Source organism: Camelus dromedarius, chromosome 1 (genome assembly GCF_036321535.1).
Source record: "Camelus dromedarius isolate mCamDro1 chromosome 1, mCamDro1.pat, whole genome shotgun sequence".
NCBI lineage: Eukaryota > Metazoa > Chordata > Mammalia > Artiodactyla > Camelidae > Camelus > Camelus dromedarius.
The window spans coordinates 94903292-94929673 of NC_087436.1; the positions used below are offsets into that span (position 1 = coordinate 94903292).

The 26382-nt window shown below is 41.7% G+C and overlaps 1 protein-coding gene and 1 non-coding gene across 4 annotated transcripts in view; one reads left to right on the forward strand and one right to left on the reverse strand.

The window, feature by feature from the left end:
• WDR19 (WD repeat domain 19) overlaps nt 1-26382 on the reverse strand; it is a 73403-nt gene that overhangs the window by 1635 nt on the left and 45386 nt on the right. For all 3 annotated transcript variants that reach the window (XM_010980386.2, XM_031435845.2, XM_031435869.2), the window contains 11 exons: nt 26140-26264; nt 24017-24129; nt 22464-22532; nt 15218-15295; nt 13598-13694; nt 11937-12061; nt 9297-9378; nt 7357-7507; nt 5415-5538; nt 4594-4670; nt 4141-4265 (listed from right to left, as the gene is read on the reverse strand). In XM_010980386.2, coding sequence (XP_010978688.1) covers nt 4154-4265; nt 4594-4670; nt 5415-5538; nt 7357-7507; nt 9297-9378; nt 11937-12061; nt 13598-13694; nt 15218-15295; nt 22464-22532; nt 24017-24129; nt 26140-26264 — 1153 coding nt within the window. In that variant the 3' untranslated portion in view covers nt 4141-4153. The remainder of the gene's footprint in view (nt 1-4140; nt 4266-4593; nt 4671-5414; nt 5539-7356; nt 7508-9296; nt 9379-11936; nt 12062-13597; nt 13695-15217; nt 15296-22463; nt 22533-24016; nt 24130-26139; nt 26265-26382) is intronic.
• TRNAG-ACC (transfer RNA glycine (anticodon ACC)) lies at nt 15505-15577 on the forward strand. The gene has a single exon. It is a non-coding gene; the product is annotated as a tRNA-Gly (tRNA).

A 26382-nucleotide genomic window follows, 5' to 3' on the forward strand; every position in this document is an offset into this window, starting at 1 on the left:
TCTTTCCATTTTCCTGCCCCTCCGTGCAGTCATACCACAGCTGGGAGGGGATCACAGCTCCCAGCTTCTCCCAAGGAGTGACGGGTTTGGACCCCACATCTGGTCTCCGACTTAAGCCTTCTACCTCAGAGACAGGCCTTCCAAACCTGTAGCTTGAGAAAGCTGCTGGGCTTTGTATCCACAAGCTCTCCAAGGATAGTGTGAACTAAGAAACAGTTCTAAATGGGGTTGTTTGGACCCATGGTGGCTAATCCTCCAGGTAGGGTCCAGTGCAGAGGTAGCAGGTTGAAATGCATCCAGTCTTTCTATGAAAGAGACCTGTCTGCTTATCTTCAGAGTTTTGGCCTGAGGGGCAGTCTTCTAATTTAACACACATCTAGGAGCCAACTGAAAATAACCCAGAGACAGCATAGGCCAGCAGTGCCATCTCTGTGCTCTCCCTCTGCCTTGCTCTAAGTTGCCAGTATCTTCCAGAAAGGAGCTTGTGTCCAAGTCTGGTGCTGCATCCAGGTAACACCCCTGGATGTCACCTGGCTCTGGTGGCCAGCCGGGCTTACGTCCACAGGTCTTACTGGACAGAAACAAACAGAATCAGTTCTTAACCAACTATCCCCTAGGACTCAATGCAGAGGCAAGAGACAGAAATGCCTAGTCTTTCCATGAAAGAGGCCTATTTGCTTATCTTAATAATTGTGGCCTGAGAGTCCAGCTTTCCAGCAGCCTGCATCTAGCTGCTGGCTGAGATGCTCCTTTTGGAACACTGACAGGTCTTAGCACACCCTCAACTACAGGGAGCCACTAAGAACAAGGTGGCTGTTCAAACAGTCACAAAGTTTTGACAGACAACCAAGAACTAGGGTAAGGTAGAAAAATAAGGCTCATTTTCTACATGAGACCACTCCTTCAAGACTGGGAGAAGTGGCTGTTTTATCTAATGCATAGAACCCACAGAGTGTCATGGAAAATGATGAAACAGAGAGACAGGCTCCAAATGAAAGAACAAGATAAAACCTCAGAAAAAGAAGTTAAACATAAGTGATTCACCTGATGATAAAAGAGTTCAAATGAGTCATCAAGACACTCATCAAGGTCAGGAGAATGATGCATGAACAGAGACTTTCAATAAAGAGAAAATAAGAAAATACCAAACTGAGATCGGAGAGCTGAACTGAAAAATACAACAGGGGGGGTTCAGCAGCAGACTACATGAAGCGAAAGAGGGACCAGTAGTGAACAGGGCAGTGGAACTCATCCAATCGGCACAGCAAGAAAAAAGAATGAAAAAGTGATTACAGCCTAAGGGACTTACAGGAGAACATCAAGCTGACCAATATTCACATTATAGGAGCTCCAAAGGAAAAAGAAAGGGGCAAGAAACTCATTTGAAGAAATAATGGCTGAAAACTTATCTAGCTTGGGGAAGGAAACATGTCTATATCCAGGAAGCCCAGACAGTTGCAAATAAGATGAACACAAAGAGGCTCACACCAAGACACCAAGTATAATTAAACTGTCAAAATTTAAAGACAAGGGAGAATCTTAAAAGCAGCAAAAGAAAACAACTTGTTATGTACAATGGAACCCCCCATAAGACCATCAGCTGATTTTTCAGCAGACACTTTGCAGGCTAGAAGAGGGGTCTGATATATTCAAAGTGCTGAAAGAGAAAAAACAAAAAAAACCTCTGCCAACCAAGAATACTCTACCTGGCAAAGCCACCCTTCAGTTCTGAAGGAAAGAGAAAGAGTTTTCCAGACAAGGAAAAGCTAAGGAGGGTTCATCACCACTAGACTGGCCTTTTAGGAAATGTTAAAGGACTTTAAGCTAAAACACAAGGGCACTAATTAATAATAGGAAAATATATGAAATTGTAAATCTCAATGGTAAAGGTAAATATATAATTAAATTCAGAATAATGGTAGGTACTTATAAATCTAGTATGAAAGTTAAAAGGCAAAAATAAAAAAATAACTATAATCACAATGATTTGTTAATGGATAAACAAAAAGATAAAAATTGTGACATCAAAAACAGAACTGTGGATGGGGAGAGTAAACATGGAGAGCTTTAGAAGGCATTTGAACTTAAGTTGTTATCAACTTCAAATAGACTGTTAATGATACAATTTATATAAGCCTCATGGTATCCACAAAGTAAAACCTATAGTAGACAAAAGATGATAAGAAAGAAACCTAAGGGTACCAGTACAGAAAACAAAGGAAGAGAAGGGAGCAAGAAAAGAAGAAACAAAGAAATTACAAAACAGCCAGAAAACAATTAACAAAATGGCAGGAAGTCCCTTTCTATCAATAATTACTTTAAATATAAGTTCTCTGATCAAAAGACAGAATGAATAAAAACCAAAGTGCTGCCTACAAGAGACCCACAGACTGAAAGGGAAGGAATGGAAAAAAATATTCCATGCTAATGGAAAGCAGAAGAAAGCTTGAGTAGCTATACCTACTTACATCAGACAAAATAGACTTTAAAACAAAGACTGTAATAAGGAACAGAGAGACCATTATATAAAGAAAAGGGGTCAGTCCACAAGAGGATGTAACATTTGTAAATATTTATGAACCTAACGTAGGAACACCTAAATATATAGAGCAAGTATTAATATACTTCAAGGGAGAAAGAGCAATACAATAATAGTAGGGGACTTTATTACCCCACTTTCATCAGTGGATAGATTTTCATTTGAAATAAAATCAATAAGGAAACACTGGTCTTAAGTGACATACATGTTAGACCAGATGGACTTAACATGACAATGACAGAACATTCCATCTAAAAGCAGCAGAATACACATTATTCTCAAGCACACATGGAACATTCCCCAGGACAGATCACAGGTAAGGCCACAAAGCAAGTCTTACTAAATTTAGAAGACAGTCATAACAGGCATCTTTTCTGACCACGATGGTATGGAACTAGAAATCAATTACAAGAAGAAAACTGGAAAATTCACAAATATGTGGAGATTCAACAACACGCTACTCAACAACCACTGGCCAACAAGTACATGAAAAGATGTTCAACATCATTATCATTACAGAAACGCAAATCAAAACCACAGACACCACTTCACATCTACTGGGATGACTCTACTCAGAAAGGCAGACAATATCAATTGTTGGTGGGGATGTGGGGAAACTGGAACCCCTGTAGGCTGCTGGTGGGAGTGGGAGAGATTGCGGGTGCTGCAGGAAGCAGTTTGGAATCTCCGAAGAACAGCCAAAAGGCCAGTGGGGCTGCAGCATGGTGAGCAGAGGAGGAGGCTGGGGCCTGCTCATACAGAGTCTCTTAGGCTCTTTGTTTTTGCAGGTGCAATAAAAAGCCCCCAGAGGAAGGGAACAAGGTACACTGGAGGCACACTGAGAGGACTTGCCCATGGACTGGGTGATGGGTGGTGAGGGTAGCATCAATCAAAGATAATGTCCAGATTTCCATCCTGACCAGCTGGTTGGGTGGAGCTACCAAGGGAGGGAAGACTGCAAGAACAGGTTTTATGTGAAAACCTGGAGTTCATTTTATCTAGGTTTAGTGCTGTGTCAGGGACTAATCCTCCTTTTTACTTTTAATTCAAGACTCTTCTGAGTTTTTGGCAGGGGCTTTTGGCTTCCCGGCTATCGACTACATTTCCCTGCCTCCTCGCTTGCAGTATGTGTTGCCGTATGAGGAAATCCTTGCCAGTGGAGTGCGGGTGGAAGGAATATGTGCAGCTTCCGTGAGACAAAAATGAAACTTGGAAAGGAAAAGAAATGGGGATTTTTCAAGTCTCTGGAAGCAAAAATTTTTACAGTATTTTCTCCTGAACTATAAAACTTTAAAAAACTCCATTGTTATTAGCTGGCTGTAGTTTTAATGGACTGATTAAAAAGAAGCCCATGTGATTGGATAAAATGTGTTCTGGTTGGAATCCATGATGCTGCTTGGCCAAATGACCTTTGTCACTATGGAGACCACAACTTGCATTTTAGCTTTTTTTTTTTTAAGTTCATCAAAGGTGTGTTGTTTGTTCAAATCTGACAAGTTACATGATGCACAAAAAAGAGTCAGTGCCAAAACAAACTGTAAAGCTGTGTCTACCCTGTGGACCTCGTGTCCTGGAAGGTGAGTGGACGGCTTGGCACTTACCTGCACCTGCCACTCACTGCTCCACCTCTGTCCGCAGGTACGGGGTACAGTCTGGGATTTTTTTCAGTTGAGCAAAGTTTAATCTTTCTGAACACATAGGACATGTGCTTTCAGTATTTAACATGCTGTTTGGGGAAGGAAAGGCAGAGTAGATTAAATATGCAGTATTCCCTTTGGTTATTGTGATGTGGAAAACGACTGTTCCTTTCTACCTCTTAGTACGTGTTCACCATGAGATTTAAGAATTAGGAATACTGAGTCTCATGCAAGATCCTTCCCTTTAAGTAAAATGTTCTTAAAGGTCATAGAAGATTCTTCCAAGAAGATAACTTGGGTCTTTAGAGATTTTTTTAGGAACATGAACAAATAAGGAGACCTCAGAATAAAAGAGGCTGAATGAAAGGCCCATTTTCCGATAAATCTGTATGACTCAGTGAAACAATACACACTTACATCTTGAATTCTGAGTACAGAGCAGGGAAGTCGCAATGTGGACACACTGTCCAGTCATCCTTCAGCATATGTCGACCCTGGAAACAGTAAGTTGAAGAGTAAAATTAATCTTTATGTTTAAGACTCAGCATTATTCAGTTATAATACACAGTTACAGGTAAAAGACCGCTAAATTATGAAACTACTGATACTTCACATAGATGGTTAGTTGATCAGAAAGACGACATCAAAAGGACAAAAGCCAAGTTTCATTTATCAGATTCAGGTATAAAAGAACAATCTTCAATATTGTGACATCCTTACCTAACTTTGCTTTCTTTAAAGTAAAGCTTATATTAGCCTAGTGATTAGTAAATAATCTGATACTTAAAATTTTTCTAATAATAGGTCTTAAAGTTTATAATAAAAACCACTACTTATTAAGTGCTGCAGCATGCCAGGTGTGGTATTAAGGTTTCATACATGTTCTCTCATCAACCTGCAGTTTATCTTACTAGGCAAGTATTGTTAAGGATGGACCTAGCAAGGAAAAAGCAAACCACATCAGGTTATGTAGCCAATAACTGGCAGAAAGAGGCTCTAAGCCCAGGACTGTCTGACCCCCAAGCGTGTGCCACCCTGCCCCGAGTGCCTTCCTGGTACTCAGATTTTTATATGCCTTGAATATAACTTCCAACCTTGCTGATCATGAAATTATATGCTAATGTTGCAGGAAATTAGAGGGGGAAGAGAGATTCAGAAGTAAAAAAAGTATTGACACACATCAAGCATTCGAATGGTTATAGACATACGCCAAGAAAGGGAGAGGATGACAAACGTACTGTTGCAATGCAATATGGGATGTTATTTTTACATCCAGGACAGAGGAGTTCACACTCTGGTAGAAGAAATTCACAGAATGGACATGGGGTTGTGGCCTCTTCTGTCTCAGACGTATCAGGTCTCCTGTGAGGGAGAATCACATGTAATGCACTTACTTCTTCAGACTCTTTGAGACTACAGATACTTAACAAGCTCGCCATCGGCCCAGGCTGCAGCCCAGGGAAGGGGAAGAGGAATAAAGACCGGTCAGACGGTAGCATCGTGTAGGCCACCTTTGGGAGTTGGAGTTCACAGTACACTGTGTGGCAGAAAACATGGGCGGGTCTGGCTGTCTCCTGTCTTCCTTGCCCCGGAGCAGCGAGCTCGCACCTGTCTCTCCCTCTGTGTGCTGAAGGGGCCAAGGCTGCCCGGAGCTGTGCCGCACAACCTCCCGTGACAGTGGCAGGGCTCTAATTCTGTGCGCTCAGCGCGGCAGCCACGAGCCACGTGGAGCTCAGAGCACCTGAAATGCGGGCAGTACGAGGAAGTAGGTTTCAAATTTTAGTCACTTTTAATTAATTTAAATATAAACAGCCACACGTGGCTGGCAGGTACCGTATCAGACCTCATAGCTACAGAGCCCTCTTGCGCAGGGAGAGAATAACCAGCGCCTCTTCCAGGCCGGCAGCCAGACTGCTGTGGCACGAAATGGGGGTGGGGGGGTTTCGTGTGCTCCAGCACTTTCCCCGCCTCACTCCGCTGGCAGGTGTGCTGGGTCAGCCTGATTTGGTCTGAAGCTACTCTGGCTTATCATAAAAAAAAAGGAAGTGCTCATGCAGCCCTGTCCAGGTTTGAGTTCTCTACCATGAGCCCAGCTAACAAAAACGCAGCGCTTGCTTCCCTTCAGTGCTCCGGGAGCAGCCATCTCCCGTGGCTGAGGTGAGAGTTCTGGGTCAAGATTCAGGTACACGAGGGTTCCCTGGTCATAACGGGACTAACAAGTGCCCCGAATGTCATCACTACCTGGAACAGTAGTGGTACAGAATTACTACATGACTGCAATGAATTTTTCCTTTTGCAAACGCGAGTGCTACTGTTCCCTGGTTTTCCTGTAGAAAACCCGGCCGCTTCACCGCTTTCTGAAGTGAGGACATGCCTGATGTGCCTTAGGAGCTACACAGGGTTTGGAAACGAACTCTTCTCTGGCAGTAGGCACTGTAATTACCAAGTTTCTTACACCAAGAAATAGTTACTCTCGAGGGGAGGGTATAGCTCAAGTGGTAGAGTGCATGCTTAGCATGCACAACGTCCTAGGTTCAATCCCCAGTACTCCCACTAAAAATAAATAGATAAACCTAGTCCCTCCCCCAACAAATAAATTTTTTAAAAAGTCACTCTTTGGCCCTCTCTGGCAGGCACTGTTTGCTGCCTACCTAATAGCCACCCTTTCCTTCTTCCTTGCCAACAGAACTTTGTTTCTCCTCAGCAATGTGCTTCTCAGCTAGAAGCAGCCATCCAGAGCTGCCCCTGCGTGCAAGTCCAGGGGCTGGTGTCTTTCCTAACTAAAAAGGCAAGGACCTTGTGGTCTTTTAATTTCCCTACTTCTTCCTGCATTGAATGGGGACTTGGTATCTCGAGTCGCGGCAGACAACCGCAACCATGCAGCCACGAGGGGGAAACTTCTCTGCTCTGGGTGGTAAAGCTGGAAGGTGGAGGGAATCTGTCCTTGGTGGCATCAGGACAGCAGAACCAGCCCTGGGCTACAATGCCTTGCATATGAGTCAAGTAACTCCTGACCTGTTTAAGCCCTCGTTGGGTTTCTTGCTGCTGGCCACTGAGTACAGTCCTAATTGCTCCCCCTCAATCTGTGTTCTTGTTGAGTCCACACTTCAGCAGCTATGTTCTGAAAGATACTCTTGTGAAATGTGGGATCAGATGGTAGAAACAGCTGTCACCGCCCACCTGACCATTGCCTCGATCTTCTTTTTGTACTTGGCATCTAGCTTGCTGCGGTACTCGGGCCTCATCAACATAGCTGCAAAGCTGAAGGCAGACTTCTTCAAGCCGGCCCTGTGACACTCGATCACGGTCGACGTCAGGATGGGCACGATGTCTGCAATGCAAATGGAGTTGAGTTGCAGAGAGAGCACGTCGCCTCTGCTGGCGTGATGCCCTCCCTGCTCCAGGGCAGGCAGGCTCGCTCCTCTCTAAATCTAAACAGAACCAGACAGGACCTGTTTAATGAGGACCTGCTTAACCAGATAGGACCTGTTTAGGCACAGCAGGGGAGTCAGGTAACTGCTCATCACCTCGTCTTTCCTGATTATACTGTATTTTGCCTGTAACGCCAGGACCCCCACTCCCTCCAGGTAGCCTTTTGTGTGCGTCCTTCCCTGCCTCTGGGATACAGTTTTGCATTTGACAGGGCTGCTGATGAATGGGTGAAGGAGGTTAACAATTTCATGCACTAACCTCTCTGCATGCACCTGTTTTTCTAGCACAAGTACCTAGAAGTTGGATTACTGGCTCAAAGAACAGGACTTAAAAAACAAACAAACAAAAACACTCTTAGCACAAACTGCCAAACTGCTTTCTAGAAAGGCCATACCAATGTCCCCCACCAGTAGTCATGACAGTGCCTGTCCAATCTCACGCTTTGCCAGCACAGTGTACAATTATTTCAGTCTTTTCCATGTAACAAAAAAGAACACATTTAGAGAACAGGGATTTCTGAATGTTGACCTGTGGACCAAATTTGGCCCTCTGATTTTGTATGGCCCGTGAACTAAGAAAGGCTTTTATATTTTTAAATGGTTGAAAAATATCAAAAGGGAAAGAAAATTTTGTGACATGTGAAAGTTATATGAGGTTTAAATTTTAGTGTCCAGAAGAATGAAGTTCTGTTGGAACACAGCCATGCTCATTTACCTATGGTTCACACCAAAACAGCAGAGTTGAATAGTTGGGACAGGGACCATGTAGCCCACAAACCCTGAACATTTGACATCTGACATTTTTCAGAAAAATCTGTTGACCTCTATCGTAGAATGTGACAAAATAGAATCACTGAAGAGTGCTATAATGACACGTCTTTTAGAATAATGGGACCTTTTTCAGAGGCAGTGGCCTATAGTGGTTGAGAACACAGTCAGACCTATATTAGCTGGCAGTATGATCTCGGGCCCAGGTTACCTCACTTTTTTGTCCCAGTTTGCTTATCTGTAAAATAGGGTAAAGAATAATAGGACACGTGTGCAGTCTTGAGACAGTTAGCCTTAGAAAGACCTGCTTGAGAGGTTGGTCCTGGGCTGGCACCTGGGAACTTGGGTTTGGGGAGAGTTCCCGCCATTTCCAGAACTGAGGAGAGTGGACCCCTGTGCCTGAACTCTTTGTATGAACAATGTGGTTTATGCTGAGCACTTGCCTTCTGGGAACCTGGCAACTTGGTACATGCCAAGCAGGGGGGGTGCCTCCATGACCAGCCCCCAAGACCACACCCAGGCACTGAGTCTCTTGTGAGCGCCCTGCTGGACGCCATCTTACATATGTTGGCGGGAGGTGTTGGGTGCATCCTGTGTGGCTGGTCTGGGAGGACTCTTGGACGCTTGCATCTGTCCTCCAGACCCCACCCCAGGGCTTCTCCCCTTTGCCGATTTTGCTTTGTATCCTTTCCCTGTAAAAAGCCTTAGCTCTAGACTACTATATGTTGAGTTGTGTGAGTCCTCCTAGTGAGTTATCAAACCTGGGGTGTTCTTGGGGGCCCTGGTTATACCACTTCATGGGTTGTAAGGACTGACTGAGTTGATAGTGTGGAGAAGAGTGGCTGCAGAGCTGGTGAGGACAGAGCTCCTCAGGCTACGCTCGGGCACAGGTGTGGCCCAGGGGCCCTTCTCGGTACTCACGTGACGGGAATTTGCTGATGTTGTTGGCCACGCGGATGAGCATGCGTGCCCCTTTCATGTGATCTCCATTTTTAACATGAATCTGAAATAAGCAAATTTTACTCATCTTAGAGACCTTGATTAACCCTAATTCATGCTTTATTCCCCCAAATAAACAACTCCTTGACTGTGACCCTGAACAGGGTGGTCACAGGACCCCTGCAGCCTTCCCTGGCTAAGGCGGTTCGGGGTTTCTCCCTTACTCCTCTCCTCCCAGAAGCTGCTGCCTCGCACCACGACCTCACCAGGCTCACCCCTACTCTACCACCTGCTTTTCACTTTGCCCTAGACCACTCGACGTGAGTTCAAATCCTTGGTCCATCACAGTGGCCATGATTGCGGGATTAACAACATGAACTTTACCAAGTTGTGTGACCTGAAAACTGAGCTAGTCAGGCAGAGGAGAGAGGATGAGTTGTTACAGGAAGAGGGCGCTGCTTGTGGGAAGGGAAAGAGGCAACCCCGGCTGGAGGGGCCTGGGATTAGGTAGAGTAGGATGTGAGATGCAAGGAGGAGGTCCACTTGGGATGGTGTGAGGCTGGAGAGTTGGCAGGGCCAGGCCACGACGTCACTGCTGTCGTCCAGGTGAGAGGAGAGCGGGGGTAGAGTGGGGGGTAGAGAAGCAGATAGACTTGGAGTCAGAACTGATGGTATTTGTGACAATGTGAAGGGTGAGTACAGAGTAACTCCCAGGCATCAGGTCTGAGCAGATGGATGATGGCATAATTTACTGCGCACTATGATGTACTACGTATTAACTGAATCTAAAGACAGTGAAGGGCAGCCCCTGCTGCTTGTCCTCCCCTGCCCTCCACCGACTCCCCTGGGCCTCCGACTGCCCAGTTCAGCCCTCCACATGCAAAGGTCCCAGGCTGTCCTTCAGCCCAGGTCCCTGTCCCAGCTCTGGGGAGGAAGCATCCACCAAAGCCGGGCCTCCATTTCCCTTGAAATGTGGATGCCTTTCTCCAGGTCTTGGTTTCAAAGATGCCTCTGGCATTTTTATCTCAATTAGTTCTTACCTGGTAACGTCTCATAGCTTTCCTTTTGATACCACAAATAGTTAAAAATCTTGAAAGTGTTGGTGCTCGAATAAGAGACTAGAGCAGAGGGGAAAAGCCCCATGAGTGCTCTTCAGAGGGAGGGAGGAGGATGTCTGGTCCAATGGAGAAGATGGGCCAGCTCTTAGGGCCGGAGGGAAAGAAAAAGGATTGAGAACCACCCCTTTGGCTTATGGTGGAAGGAAGCCCTGGTCCTGGAGGCTTCTTACAGGAATCCTTACTTTTGTTCCCGTCTTCCATCGACTTATTTCTCCCCTAAAGGCTCCATTTTGCTGGATTCTGAGCCCCCAGCACGTGGGCACCACCCCTCGTGTCTGAAGCTGAGGAAGACCTCCCTCCCCCTTTGTAGTCCTTTCGGTACAAGAGTATTTGCAAGTTGGAATTCTAAATTTTCCCTTACCATCAATACTACAGGCCCTTGGGGCCCAATATGATAGGTAGCCACTAGTCAGGTGTGGCTGTTTAAATTTAAAAATTAAGATTATATAAAATTTAAAATTTAGTTTATCAGTTGCACTATCTGTATTTCAAGTGCTCCATAGCCAGGCTAGTGGATACAGAACACTCGTATTACTGCAGAAAGCTCACTGGCCAGTGCTGTTTTAGACCAGAATTAGGATCTAAGTCACTCATAATGTGATGGCTGTAACCTCGGAAGCTTCAAAATTAAATACGCTCTTGTGGACTGGCCTGAAAACCAACTTAGCGTTAATATGGGAAGATGTACTTTGACATAAATGAAAATTTGGAAAATATGTAAGTTAGAATCTGCCTGTATCTTTACAAAGATATGTGTGTATATATAAATATTTATGTAACATTTTATAGTTTATGTAAATTGTACATAGAAGTATTTCAGGTTCACATGCTCTATTTTGTTTTTTATTGAAAATTACTGATTAAAAAATGCAATAGACAACCGGACATAAATATAATCCTAATGTGGTAAAAAAATTAATAAAGAGTGCACACATGTATTTTAGAAGTATGGAGGATATATATAACATAGTATTAACAACTGTATATCTGCTGATGGACAAAGGGCATATTATTTTTTCATTAGACTTTTTTTCTCAGTGAATATGTATTATTTTTATATTGAGATGGAAACTAAATAGTATGAAAACACAGTGGAATTATGTAATAATCCACCATCTTAGAATTAATAAACTAGGAAGCTCTGGTTTTATTATTTAAAACAAAAATGTTTTAAATAAATCTTTTTTTGACCAGGTAATACATTTATATGCTTCAAAATCAAAACAATGTAAAAAGATACACTATACGGAGAAACCTGCTCTCCCCCGTCTCCCCTGACTGGGTTTGGCGCCACGCCTCCTCTGCCCCACACCACGATCCCTTTAGGAAACTACTTTTGCTAGTATTTTTTTTTTTTTTGGCATATTGTATCTTGGTTTTTTTATTTAACAATACAGAGATCCAGGAAATGGCTCTAGTCCACTGGAGAGGGGCCCAGAGGAAAGCCCATCAAGGGATGAACACACCTGGCAGATGATGTGCCAAGTCGCACGAAGGGCCTCACCTTCACTAGTATGTAACTGTGCAGAATCATGAGGTTGGTGGCCATCTCAGAGGGAATTTTGATCTTCTGGGATTTAAGTTCTGCATACATGCTGAAGAGAACGTCGTGCGCATTCCGATAGTTTCCTTGAAAAGAGGTAGTAAGATGACATTACTGCAAAGGAGGAAATCTGAGGACTTTCTGTGGGCCCCCATTTTACAGGTGGATTTTGTTAATCGTGTTACTAGCAATATCTTAATAATTTCTTATATAAAGTAACTTGGTAGTTTTCCTGCTGTAATTGACAGTCCCTCAGGGAGAAAATGATGGCGTTGGCCTAGACAGCTCACTCTTTCTCAGGGCACCCATTTGGCCCAAAGTTCAACTGGTCCTCGAGTTCTGAGTCTACCTCCTAAGTCTCCCAAATTCAGCTCCTCCCGCAGGCCCACTGTCAGTGCTTCTTGACATCTCTCTGCAGTTAGTGAGTGTACTAATCAGTATTCCTTCTGAACTTCGTCTGCCTCCATCTGATGTCGGAGTGTTCTTGTACACACTCAAGCCTTGCCCGAGGCCCCCAGACCTCAAGGTTACACCCCTCAATAAAACCCTCCCATGGCCATAGGGATCAAGTGCGAACTTCAGAGCAGAGGACTTGAGCTTCAGGACTGCCTGTCTACCTTTCTAACCTTACCTTTTGCCTCCCCTCCTGCTCAGTCACAGTCAGTGTCGCAACGTCCCTCCAAGCATGTGTGTTCTTTCCCCGCACACCCCCTTCTCCCTCAGCTCCTGCTGGCTCATCCTTTCAGCTCAGCTGAAGCTCTCGTTGTCTGGTCTCACCTCCATCCTCCACCTTCCCCACCTCCAACCCTCAGGATGGGGTGGATCCCCTTTCCTGGTGACTTTCTAATGTATTTCTTTCTACTCTGGCACTTCTCACCCTGTATAGCAACATGGATTTACTTCTGTCTTTCCCATCACATCCAGAATCCTTGAGGGCAGGACCACGGCTCAGTCCGCTGAGTCCTGAGCTCCTACCACATGTCTGAGAGGTGGTAGGTGTTAGATAAACATAGCTGAATAAAGAATGACTTATTTCATTCCACATTTTCCAAAACTATTCCACACTTAATGAATATCTAAAAGAATCAGCTTGCGAAAATTAGTGAAGCTATCAGACTAATTCTCTGACTTTTTCAAGAGATATTTACAGATCATAGAAGTGAACAGAACCATTCTAGAGACTCGATAAATAGCCCGTGCATGTTATAAAGAACAAGATTAATAATACCACCACGTTGTCTTCCATCTTCTAGTATCTTCTATATTCTTAAAACCAAATACCTGGGATGGATGGAAAAGTGCTGTGCAAGTGGGGGCGGGTGGGTGGGGGTGCGCTGCAGGCTGGAGAGGTCAGGGTCGTCATCCAGGAGACAGAAACCGAGGCCACGGAGGAGGAGAGGAACTAGCTCCTAACCTGAGAAGCCCTCAGTGGAGTTGTTCTACGTCCTCCTGTGGTGGTGAATTATTTTCCTTCTCTGAAACCTAGAAATGGCCATCCCCCTAGTCTTCTGCGTTCAAAGCAAGCCTAGATTAGAACCAGGCAGAGAACGAGCTGGAGCTCGATTCTACTATCTGTTTGGGGAGAAAAGCATGAATGTTGGGGAGAAGAGCATGAACCCCACCTGCAGACTGCTCTTCCCTGGCGATGATGATGGCGGTGCGGGCGGCTTCTCGGTACTGCTCCAGGGCCATGTACAGGCGGAACAGGTACTTGGCATCCTGACACACAAATCATTAGAGAAACATCACTTTCTTCATTAGCTAAGGGGAGAAACACCTAAAAATTTGCCTTTTAGTTAGAATCACATTCACTTTCTAGTAACTAAGTGTTGATACTATTTTTAAAAAGCCAATGAATAAAGAATTATTTATCAAGTATCAAGTATTCAGGGTTTAGCATGTGCCAGGTAGTATTCTAAATACTTAAGAAATAACTTGTTTAAATCCTCCAGGACAAAGGTATGATTATATACTAATTTCATTGATGAGAAACTGAAACACCCCAGGACCTTTCCAGAGCCAGGATCTGAACCACAATGGTCTGGCTTCAGAGTCCGTGTTCCTAACCCCACTCCCCAGAGTTCTCATGTACTTGAAATGGAAAGTTTCTTATACCATATACTAACTTGGCAAAATTTCAAAAATTTTTACACCTACATAAATTTCTCTGGCCTATAAAATTTTTTTTTGGCTCACTTTCCATTCCTGTTTTCTTCAACTCTAAACAATTTCACATAGTTGAGGCTGGTTTTCTGATTATTAGAATCAGTGGACATAAGATGAGGGGGTTTGGCACAGTTTAATGTGCTGTGCACTTCTGCAGGTTAACTTAGCCTCCCTGGGTCTCAGTGTCTTTATCTGTAAAATACAGGAAGTGGACTCAGGGATCAGGATGGCTACAATCCGCTCCAGCTATGACATTCCAGCACTTTGTAGACAAATCAATTACAGTTGACCTTTGAGCATCACTAGGGTTAGGGGCTCCGACCCTCCACACAGTTGAAAGTTAGTATTTAATTTATAGTCAGCCTTCTGTATCCACACTTCCTCTGTATCTGCGGATTCAACCAACCTGGGATCATGCAGTAAATATTGTATACAGTATTCACTATTGAAAAAAATCCATGTATAAGCGGACCTGCTCAGCTCAGACCCATATCATTCAAAGGTCAGCTGTACTCCAATTCCTTCACAAGCAGACACCAAAGCAGAAGGGGAAAAAGGCTCTGAGGGCATTGTCAAAGGAGTCTGCCTTCATCAGGACTAAGAGAAGACCAACCTCTGCACAAAATCCCAGAGAATCACATATTTTGCAAATATGTTCTTAATAATTTCTACTTTATAGTGGGTTTTATGGTAGATAGGATTTTTATTAATTTCCATAATTTTTGAAATGTGAACAAAGTACACTGATTTTTAGGGATTACTGCTAACTCATAATTCTAATAATCATGTTCATGATTCCTAGAATAAATAAATATAACAGTTGATAAAAACTGTGAGTGGTAAGGACTGATACCCCGAGGGGTATGGCTAATTCACAGGGGGCAAGGCCAAGTGCAAAGAATGAATGTACACAGTATCTAAAATGCAGGTTCCGTGCAGATGACCTAAGGCTGCATCTAGAGAGAAAATTTTGTAAGTCTATGATGCAAAATCTGTAATAAATAAAAACACAGCAGAACAAAGTAAAACTGTTACTAAGATACTTAAATACCCCAGTGGAGAAAACACCTTAGTACCTTAGGCATGCCATCACTCTCCCCCATAAGGTGGTCTATCAGTTGACTGGTCAGCAGCTCATCTTTGGCCTGACCAACCTGTTTAGGAAGAGAAAGAAACAGTAAGTTCAGCATCTTAAACCTAGAAAGGGGGGGGGGGGGACAAATAATCTGCTGAGGAGGTGGAATTTTAAAAATATGTAAAAATACCTAGAGTCAAGTGCCTGAAACATGATGTAAGCTCAGGGTCTGTCTTCATTCATTTATAGTCTCCAGTAATGAAAACTCATCCTTAGAAGCTATAGGGCGGAGAGTATAGCTCAGTGGTAGAGTGCATGCTTACCAGGCACGAGGTCCTGGGTTCAATCCCCAGTACCTCCATTAAAAAAAAAAATTAAAATAAATGAATACATAAACCTAATTACCCCCCAAAAGAAAAAAATTATAAAAAATCCATCCTTAGAAGCTATAGCTTTTTATATCAAAATGCTGTAGTAGTATTCTTTTTTCACACACAGAGAGAATATGCTTCTTGGATGTTTCAATAAAAACTTTCTTAAGTGACTGTGACAGAATAACATCCTGGGCCTCATACAAACTGTGCAGCTGAGCACCTCATTTCCAGGGCTTCCTGAGGAAATGTGTTTGTACACAAGGCTACGTGTAATCAAAAATGAAGACAAAAGTATGGCCAGAGGATCCCAGAAGAGGACAGGCAGCTGGAAATATGACGTTCTGGAGAGGACTCTGGTCTGGAAATTCAGATTTGAGGGTCATCGTAAAGTCACCTCCATAAATCACTCCCCTGTTGGGTGGTATTGATCAGGAAAATTATTTACTATATGAGAGGATGAAAATGTGTTAGCTTTAGTTAGTAGAAATAATTACTGACAAGATTAAGAGGCTTAAGTGTCTCATGTCTATAAAAAAGAGGTGAGCCAAGAACCCAACTGGAGCTCAACCAAGAGGAAGAACACTGAACAGAACAGCACTGCCCTCTTGTCATATTAGTGATGTAGTGAGAAAAGCCACTGGAAAAGGAAGGAAACTCATTAGGGACAGAGCAACACCCAGGGGAAGTCTAAGAAGTAGTTCAGAAGTCCTTGGTGCACTAGCAGAAGGACAGGGTCACTAGACTTGAGCACAGACGAGGTGATTGTGAGCCCGTGGGGTGCAGAGGCTCTCGGGCTGCAGAATTTCTACACAGTCCGCTGACCATGGTCATTGTCGGTGCAAGAAAGCTAAGCTTTGACCCATCTGTTGCCTCTGATCTTGCCACTGCTATGAGGAAGGAAGAGAAATGGTAGAGCTCGTCATCTGGATGGCTTTTGGGCATGGCTTTGGGTGAATAAGCCCATATGGGGAAGAGCCAGCCTGTCTGAGGTCAAAGATCACCTGTGTGATCCAGAGCGGGTCACTCTTGGGACCTCAAAGAGGATAAAAATAAGACATAACTCACAAAGTTGTTATAAGGATTAAATGAGGCTAGTTCAGGAAAAGCTTTATAGGAAGGGGTATGCGAAGAGGGTCTCACATGGTGAGTGGGAGTTTGAAGGGCAGGGGTGTAGGAGGGAGGGTGTTCTGGGTCTGGTAACAGTGAGAGTGAAGAAACAAAGGAAGGGAGCCCTGAACTACGCAGGTCAAAGTGGCCAGGTTAGCTGTAGCACAGACCACTGACCTAGGAGTGTAATAAGATGGTTTGGCTGTAAAAAAGACTTTGGTTTTAGTCCTAGCTCTTTGCCTCTCTATTTGGGCGTCTTTAGGTTGGTCATATATATCTTCTGGGACCTCAGTTTCCTTATCAGTAAAATGGAGGTTAGCCTGGATCACCTCCAAGGATATCAGACTCTGTGTGTGATCCATGAAGGATGGTCAGGGAATAAATAATGAAGCAATGGGAGCTGGAGAATAAGATGATTCAAAATTGGACTTCAGAAAAATTATCCAGGAGTGAAGTTCAGAATGGACTTGTCTGAATGAAGTAATCTTGGTAATGGATTAAGAATACAAATATACTAATTTTAAAGACTACATGTCCCTGATCTTAACAAAATTTTTACAAAATGTGTGGTGTAGCATTAAAAAATACTAACTAATGAGAGGAGAGAAATTTGACAGTTGCAAGGGACAGCAATAGTTTTGTCTGATGTTGATCCCTTCCACTATTCTGAGAAATGCTCCAGCCTCCATCTCAACCATGGGGTTCCAGTGGGACTTCTGTATCTTAGAGGACCCGCACCTCCCTGGCCACAGAGGCCAGAGTGTCTAGGGGTGGGAATTTGACCCAATTTACCCAGGCATGATATTCCATCGCTGGGGCCACCAGTTGATTGATCCTGGAATGAACACCTAAACTGACCAAGTCAGAGCCCTTCTGGATTTATGAATTTGGGACCAGAGTCCCAGTCTCTCTTCGGGAGGGAACGTGGGGGATGTACTCCTGGGAACTGCTGCAAGTTTTGATTCTGGCTTCCTGGAGGAAGTAGGTCTTAGAAAATATTGCAGATGTGCAGAGAAAAGCAAGTAAATTTTTTTTAAAGTAATAGCCTTTTGAGAACAGCCAGAGAATAATTTCTTCTCTTTAATAATTCCCCTGCAGCTTCGAATTCAGATACTTTTAGAAAATTAATACTAATTTTTTGTGTCACAATAAAAATGTCAACATTCTTACTGAAAAAGCTTAGAAACAATGATCAGCTCAGTAGCAGTGAATATTCTTAGGACCCAAATTATAATCTGTAACTAATATTTTTCACTAAAAAGATACAGAACCCTTTAGAGAAATGGTTGGTTCCAGGACTGGGGCAAGAAATGAAATCTGTAATATCTTGTACCTGAATGCAAGGAAGATTCAAAGACAAATAGGATTGTGTCAGACAGAAAAAAAAAATACTCAATGTAAAGGAATAATCTGGGACTCAAAAATAATATCAACTGCAATGAATTAAAATATATCAAATAAGCTAAAAATCTATGAGCTCATAATGATATTAAAAACAAAAGCACCTCATCAGTCACTTTTGGAGGATGTCAGGGAACTAACGTATTATTCTGAAAACTAGTAAATAAAATGAAAAAAAAACCCTCAAGTATTTACCCTATATTCCCTTTTCAGAGTAACCAAATAGCTGATATGGAGTTCAAGAGGAGTGACAGAATTAGAACACCATTTTGTAACTCCAAGTGAAAAAATGGATCTAGGTAATAAACATAATTGGTGCTGAAATCATTAGGTGACAGCTTTATGGGAAACCTTGTAACGAATGGATCAGGCTGATCACACCTACACCCAATAATCAACCTTAACACCATAAAAAGAGAGGCAATAAAAATGGGCTGTTATGGACTGAAAGCTGATCCCCCAACTCCTCTTCGTATGTTGAAGCTCGAACTGCTAAAGTGATGGTATTTGAAGTTGAGGCCTCTGGGAGGTAATCAGGGTTAGATTAGGTTATGAAGTTAGGGCCCTCATGATAGGATTAGTGATTTTATAAGAAGAGGAAGCAAGAGAGATCCCCTTTCTTTCCATTAGAAAGTACCAAGGAAAGGCTGTTTGAGGACATAGCAAGAAGGTGGCCATCTGCAAGCCAGGAAGAGAGCCCTCACCAGGCTGGTGCCTTAATCTTAGACTTCTCAGCCTCCAGAACTGGGAGAAATCGTTTCTGTTGTTTAAGCCACCCAGTCTGTGGTATTTTGTTATGGCAGCCTGAACTAAGACATGGGGCTACTGATGTGATGAAATAAGTACATGGCATCATCTATGAAGTAGTTTTTTCCAAAAATATAAAATCTATGTCTAATTAAACATATAGATTTGGTTACTAGTTGGTTGAAAATACAGGCAACAGAGAAACAAGATAAATTATACCACAATCAGATTTAACAGGGTGCAATCAGTTAACTCTAAATGTCAGGAATTCCTCAGGACAAATAACTCATTTTCTTAACAAAAAAAAACAATGAAGGTAAAGTGAAAGGGGAGAGGGGAGAAGAAATAAAGGAGAAGGAGGAGGAGAGGAAGGAAAGGGAGGAAGAGAAGAGGAAAAAGAAGACATACAAATGGCCAACAGGCACATGAAAAAAGGCTCAATATTGCTAGTTGTCAGAGAAATGCAAATCAAAACTACAATGGGTTATCACCTCACATTAGTCAGAATGACCATTGTTGAAAAGTCCACAAATAATAAATGCTGGAGAAGTTGTGGAGAAAAGAAAATCCTCCTACACTGTTCATGGCAATGTAGTTTGGTGCAGCTGTTATGGGAAACAGCAGGGAGATTCCTTAAAAAACCAAAATTAGATTTACCATGTGATCCAGCAATCCCACTCCTGGAGGGAATTGGAGGGAACTCTAATTTGAAAAGATACATGCACCCCAATGTTCACAGCAGCACTATTTACAATAGCCAAGATGTGGAAATAACGTAAATGTCCATCAACAGATGACTGGATAAAGAAGTTGTGGTATAGTTATACAATGGAATATTACTCAGCCATAAAAAGAATAAAATAATGCCATTTGCAGCAATATGAGTGGACCTGGAGATCATCATACTAGGTGAAATAAGCCACAGAGAGAAAGAAAAATACCATATGATATTACTTACATGTGGAATCTAAAAAAAGAAAGGGACACAAATGAACTTATTTCTAAAACAGAGACAGACTCACAAACATAGAAGACAACTTATGGTTACCAGTGGGGAAGGGATAAATTGGGAGTTTGAGGTTTACAGATACTAACTACTACATATAAAATAGATACACAACGAGATCCTACTGTATAGCACAGGGAACTATATTCAATACCTTGTAATGATCTATACTGAAAAAGAATATGAAAAGGAATATATATGTATAAATGAATCACTGTGCTGTACACCAGAAATTAACACAACATTGTAAATCAACTATACTTCAATAAAAATATAAAGAAAATGAAAAAAAATGAAGAGAGGAGGAGGAAGAAGGGGAAGAAAAGAGAGGAGGAGATGAAAGGAGGGAGAGAGAAGGAGATGGGGAAGGAACAGTCTTTTGATAGAAGAGACTTAAGGCATATATAAACTAAGTGCAATGCAAGGACCTTATCTGGATATGATGTGAACTAACCAACTGTGAAAAAGCATTTATGTAACAGTTAGGGAAAGTTGTACTTTAACTAGATGTTTGACAATATCAAATTATTGTTGTAGAATCTGGAACCCCAATACACTGTTGCTGGGAATGTAAAATAGTGTAGCTGCTTTGGGAAACAGCTGGGCAGTTCCTCAAAATGTTAAACATAAACTTAATATATGGCCTAGCAATTCTACTCCTAGGTATATACCCAGGAGACATGAAAACACATGTCCATGCGAAAACTTGTACACAAATGTTCATGGCAGCATTATTCATAAAAGCCCCAAAGTGAAAACAACCCAAATGTGTTATCAACTGATGAATAGATACACACAATGTGTATACACATAAGAGGGCTAAAGTACATGTTACAACACAGATGAACCTTGAAAACATTATGCTAAATGAAAGAAACCAGACACAAAAAGGTCACATCATATAGTTCCACTGACACAAAATGTCTAGAATAGGCAATTCCATAGATGTAGAAATATAAGACATATATACAGTAATTAAGATAGTGTGGTATTAGTACAGGCTAGACAAATAAATTAATACAAGAGAATAAAGAGCCCAAAACCGGACTCACACATACCTGATCATTTCATCTATGACAAATGCTCCATAGGAATTCAGTAGGGGGAAGGGCAGTCTTTTGATAAATGGTGCTGGATTAACTGGATAGTCATATGGAAAAGAAAGATTCTTGACTCCTACTTCATACATACACAAAAGATAAGAATCTTTGGATTTAGGCATAGGCCTACACAAGAAGGCTAAAACAACCAAATTACGTGAAGAGAACATAAGAGAAATGTCTGCACAACCATGGGATAGACAAAGATTTCTTAAGAGGACAAAAAAGGACTAACCATAAAAGAAAAGATTCATAAGCTTGTCTTTACTAAATGTTAAGAACTTCTTTTCATCAAGATAGCACTAGAGAATTAACAGGCAAGCCACAGCTTGAGAGATTTTCACAAGGCATGTATGTCTGATGAAAAGGTCTGTATCCAGAATATATAATTCAGTCCTATAAATCAGGAAGGATAAGACGAGACGATACAATTAAAAATCAGAAACAAGACTGAACAGAACTTTATAAAAAGAGGATATTCAAATGGTCAATGAACATATGAAGAGGTGCTCAATATCATTATTCTTTAGAAAAACGAATTAGGACCACAATGAGAGACCACCACACATCTATCAGCTTAGTTACAATGAAGGAGACTGAGAAGTGCTGGTGAAGATGGGGAGCAACTACATTCTTTACGTTGTTGGTAGAGTGAAACTGGCACAGCTGCTTTGAAAAGATGTTGGGCAGTACCTACTATTGCTGAAAATATGTACACCCTATGACCTAATAATTCTAACTCCTGGATACATACCCAAAAAAACTGAATGCTTATGTCCACCAAAAGACACGAATGGCTCCGATGGCAACTTTATTTGTAATATGTGCAAACTGGGACAACCCAAGTGTCCATTAACAGAGTAATGGGTAAATAAATTGTGACAGTCACATGGCAGAATACTACACAGCCATGAATAAGAATGAACTATTGCTACATGAATACCACAGATGCCTTCACAGATTTAATGCTGACCGAAAGAAATTATACACAAAAGAGAACATATGTATGACTCTATTTATATGAAATTCATAAACATGTAAAACCAATCTGTAAGAAGTCAGAAGTGCTGTTACCCTTGGTGGGGGGCACTGATTTGGAGGCATCATGAGTGGGCCTTCTGGGGAGCTGGAAATGTTCTCTCTCTTGATCTGGGTAGGGGTTACACAGGTGTACATACATGAAAAAACTGAGTTGTATACTTAGGATTCATGCATTTTACTGTATGCAAGTTACACCTAAAAGAAAATCCCAAGGTTCTTATTTTAGAGATAGATTTTGAACCACAAATGAAATGACATGATGTCTGTAATTTGCTTTAAAATAATACAGGGAAAAAGGGTGGGGGTGAGTAAAATAAGACTGGCCACGCTTTGACAGCTGTTGAAATGAGAAGATGGGTACATGGGAGTTTGTTATACTGTTTGGTCTACTTTTGTAAATATTTGGAATTTTCTTCAAAAGGTTTTTAAAAAATTAGCATTCTTGAAAGTTTCAGTACAGAGTTTACTTACAGTTTCAATTGCCATTTCTATTGCTGCATTATCCTCTGAGCTTGGACATTTTAGGAAGTGTTTAAGTGCCTGAAATGAGAATTATATAATAATGAAAAATTTTCAGATTGCCTTCACATTGGGAAAAACAAAGCTTTCACACACACAAAGTAATTGTAGTTTGTGAAAGTATCTTCATCTCAACCAGGGGCTTGCACAGTGCTGGGTCTTAAATACTTAAAAGGCTGAGTGTAGTTTAAAAAGTGGTAGGATCCAGCTGACCCTCTGAAGAATCTAGTTCTGGTTTTGAAAGAAATCAGAGCGAAAAATATGCCCTCTTTTAGTAGGAAGATTTAATTATTTTCATTCATTTATTCATTCAACAAATATTTACTGACAATCTGCTGCTTTGAATACGAGACTGTGCCAGACGCTATGGAAAATACCAGGAAGGATATTATATGGACCACCTTTCTGTATCCTGTACAATTTACCTGGGGAGATGCATGTGATGTGATGATAATAGAAGACGCCAATCACTTTAAGCCATGGTTGTCTAATCCTTGCACCACACCACCACACCTGTGAGTATGTTTAAGGTTATAGAGATTAAGAGACAAATGGGTGGTACTGCCAGGTGGTTTACAGGTGCTCTGAGGAAGAAAAGATGATTGAACACGAGGATGATGCCCAGGTACCCCAGAGGAAAAGGACTTGAAGGTGAACAGGTCTGTGGAGGCGGAGAAGAGGGCGGGAGGGGTCCAGGGGAAGACCATGGATGGAAGAAGGCTAGCGGAAGTGTAGGCTTCTTCAGTGAAAAAAGCTAGATGCCAGACTGGGATGTTCAGGCTGGTCTGTCAAATTGTGGAAATTCTCTCGCCTGCCTGCTAAGGAGCTTGGACTCAGTTTCTAACAGGCCAGAACAGCACACTGGTGGCCTGAAGGCTGAATTCACATAGACATGTTTCTTTGGCCAGTGAGATGTTATACAAATATCTGGGCCCATATTTTAAAACTGGGAGACCCAGACATTTATTTCTTGTGAAAAATCCTATGGTCTGGCACCAGTGGGCACCAACTCCTGAAGGGCAACCCTTTTTTGGAGGTGAGCAGCAGCTGTTCCCTTCAGACAGGACAGGTGCCGTCCAGTTGTCCCTGCCCTGTCACACAATGAACACGCAGCCTTAGCCCACAACTTCACCTGTTTCCATTTCTTGCTTGAACACCAAAGCGCCTGCTTTAGGGGCTCTTTAGCAACCAAAGTCAGTACCATTTAAGGGACAAAACGAAAGAGATGAGCTATAGAGAGAGAAACTAAAAAACAAGGAAAACAGGAAACCACTTTGCAATCATCTAAAGCGATATGACCCAGGTTCGAGTTAAGTTGATGGTAACTAGAACGAGACCTGTGAGAGAGATTTAGGGAGAACATGACCAGAGGGGGAGAGAGAGGAAGATTTTAAGGTTGACTCTGAGATTTCAAATCTGGGTGTCTGGGAGCATAAAGTATTTTAAAATATTTCCTCTAATTATTCCTGTGGAGGCCAAAGTATGTTTTCCTGGCAAATACTCACTCGTGAATACTGGCCACACAGCAGGAAGAATTTTCCAGCCTGAAAATGTCTTTTTTCTCCTTCAAAATACAAGGCAATGCTCTGATAGTCCTCGTTAGTGGTGTCTTCAGAACCTACAACAGAAATTCACTGAGTAAAATATCTGAGCAAAACTTGTTTACCTTTTATTGCTAACCTCAAAATAAGAGCTAAAAACAGGTGATCTAAAAAGAGGTGATTAAAACCTTTTAACAGTAAGTATTATTATCAGTGTCTGTTTTCATCACCAAACACATTCACCATAATTACCCCACATAACCACTCTGTTCCATCTTCTCTTCACTCTAAACAGCAATCAGGAGAGGAAATTATGAGGCTTTGTGAGAATCTAGGCTGTGGTTGCACATTATCCTTAGCAACTTTTATCATTTTTTTAAGTCTCAATCTCATTTCCTAAAACCACAAGCACAAGTATGACTATAATATCAACCCAAGATTTGCCTAGGGATTCAGAACGATCAGAAGCAAAGTTCACCAGAATGCAAACGTAACCCATCTCCCTCTCTCAGCAACGCCCAGTTTAAATGACAGTTTGTACGTGTTTGTCAGATGAGGAAGGTGATATTCAGGCGGCCAATAGATGCTATTTAAAGATTAGGTTTTCCTTTTTTTGGTATTGTTTTTCTTTTGATTTGAAGCTTAAATATATTAAGCACAGAAGACCTAAAAGCTACTGGAGTTGCAATTCATTGTTTACATTTACCTGTGGGAGTTGGAGGCCCAGTGGGGCACCACAGTACAGGAGTAGCCCTGCGCCCCACCCCAAGGCAGATAGAGAGTTTATAAGAGAAGGAAGTTAAGCAAGGTGGAGAAGAGTGTGGGTTATGCTGTGGGGGTGGGAGGCTCTGTGTGTGTGTGTGTGTGTGTGTGTGCGCGCACGTGCGTGCGTGCGTGCGTGCGCATATGATAGAGGCTAAGACACACCCTTCTGAAAAAATTAGAAAAACTTCAAGGCTTTTGTGCAATGATGATTTGCAATGTTAGGAAAGAAATGTCATGTGTCAAATTAAACATTAATAACTGCAATGCTGCTTTTATCTGTACCTTCTTTTTATCTTTAGTTCTTTATTTTCTCCAATTATTTGAATGACTTCCTAAGATACTAGAATTTGCTTTTACCTATCATTTCCCTTAAAGATTGAAACAAAAATTTTCTCATGAATCCTACCATCAATTTGTGTGGTCATTTGTGAACAAAATAACACAAAAGGACAAACATTATAATTCCACTTACATGAGGTACCATGAATAGTCAAATTCATAGAGACAGAAAGTAGAGCAGTGGTTCTCAGGGGCTGAGGGGGAAGGGGAATGGGAATTATTGTTTAATGGGTCCAGTGTTTTAGTTCAGGATGATGAAAAAGTTGTGGAGACGAATGTGGTGATGGTTGCACAACAATGTGTACGTACTTAATGCAACCAAACTGTACACTTAGAAATGGCTAAAATGGTAAATTGATGTTATGTATATTTTACCACAATAAAAAATTGTAAAAAAGCAAAACCACCCCACAAATAATGTTACATATGGTCCATGAAATGAAAATCTGAAAATTGTTTTAGTTGTTTCTGAGGATAATTGCAAACATAGGAAGAAAAGCTACAAGCAGGTACTCTCAGAATACAGTATTTTCTTTTGGACTTTCAAAATCTTTTAAAACCACATCTTGTATATATCATTTTTAATCAAGGTAATCAATCATATATTCTTAATTCATAACTCAAGTTTAAAAATTTATGAAAACATTTACTTTTTCAAAAATCACTGCATTTTCTGTTACCTTCATTTTGGAAACTTGCTTTACCATTGGTTGATCAATAGTAGGATTTGGGAAATCTGGCCTCTCGTGGAAGCCACCCAAAACACCTTAATTTTTGAAAGTGGTCTTATAATTCCATCTCACCTTTAAGGTGATAGTAGGGATTCTGAAATCTAACAAGTAACCTATAGGCACGTGCATATCTGTATCTAAGCGGTGTGTGTGCGTGTGCTTGTGGGTATACCAATCGGATCATTAGCTTCAAAGAGTCAAAGTGTTTCTATGATACAATCTTTAAGAGGAATTAGGAAAAACAATATTTACCAATAATGTCTGCATAGATTTCCATTTTGTTGTGTTGCTGAGCCAGTGTGAAAGCTTCATCATTACATTTGGACATAACAAGAAACTGGATGGCAGACCCGTAGTCACCTAGCTGTAGGAAAAACCTAAAACAAGTATTTTATTAAATTACATATAAAATAAGTTTGTCATTTACAAAATACAATATTTTTCAACCATGAGAAACCATTTAAAAGTAAAAATGTATGTGGTAAACTGTAGTTC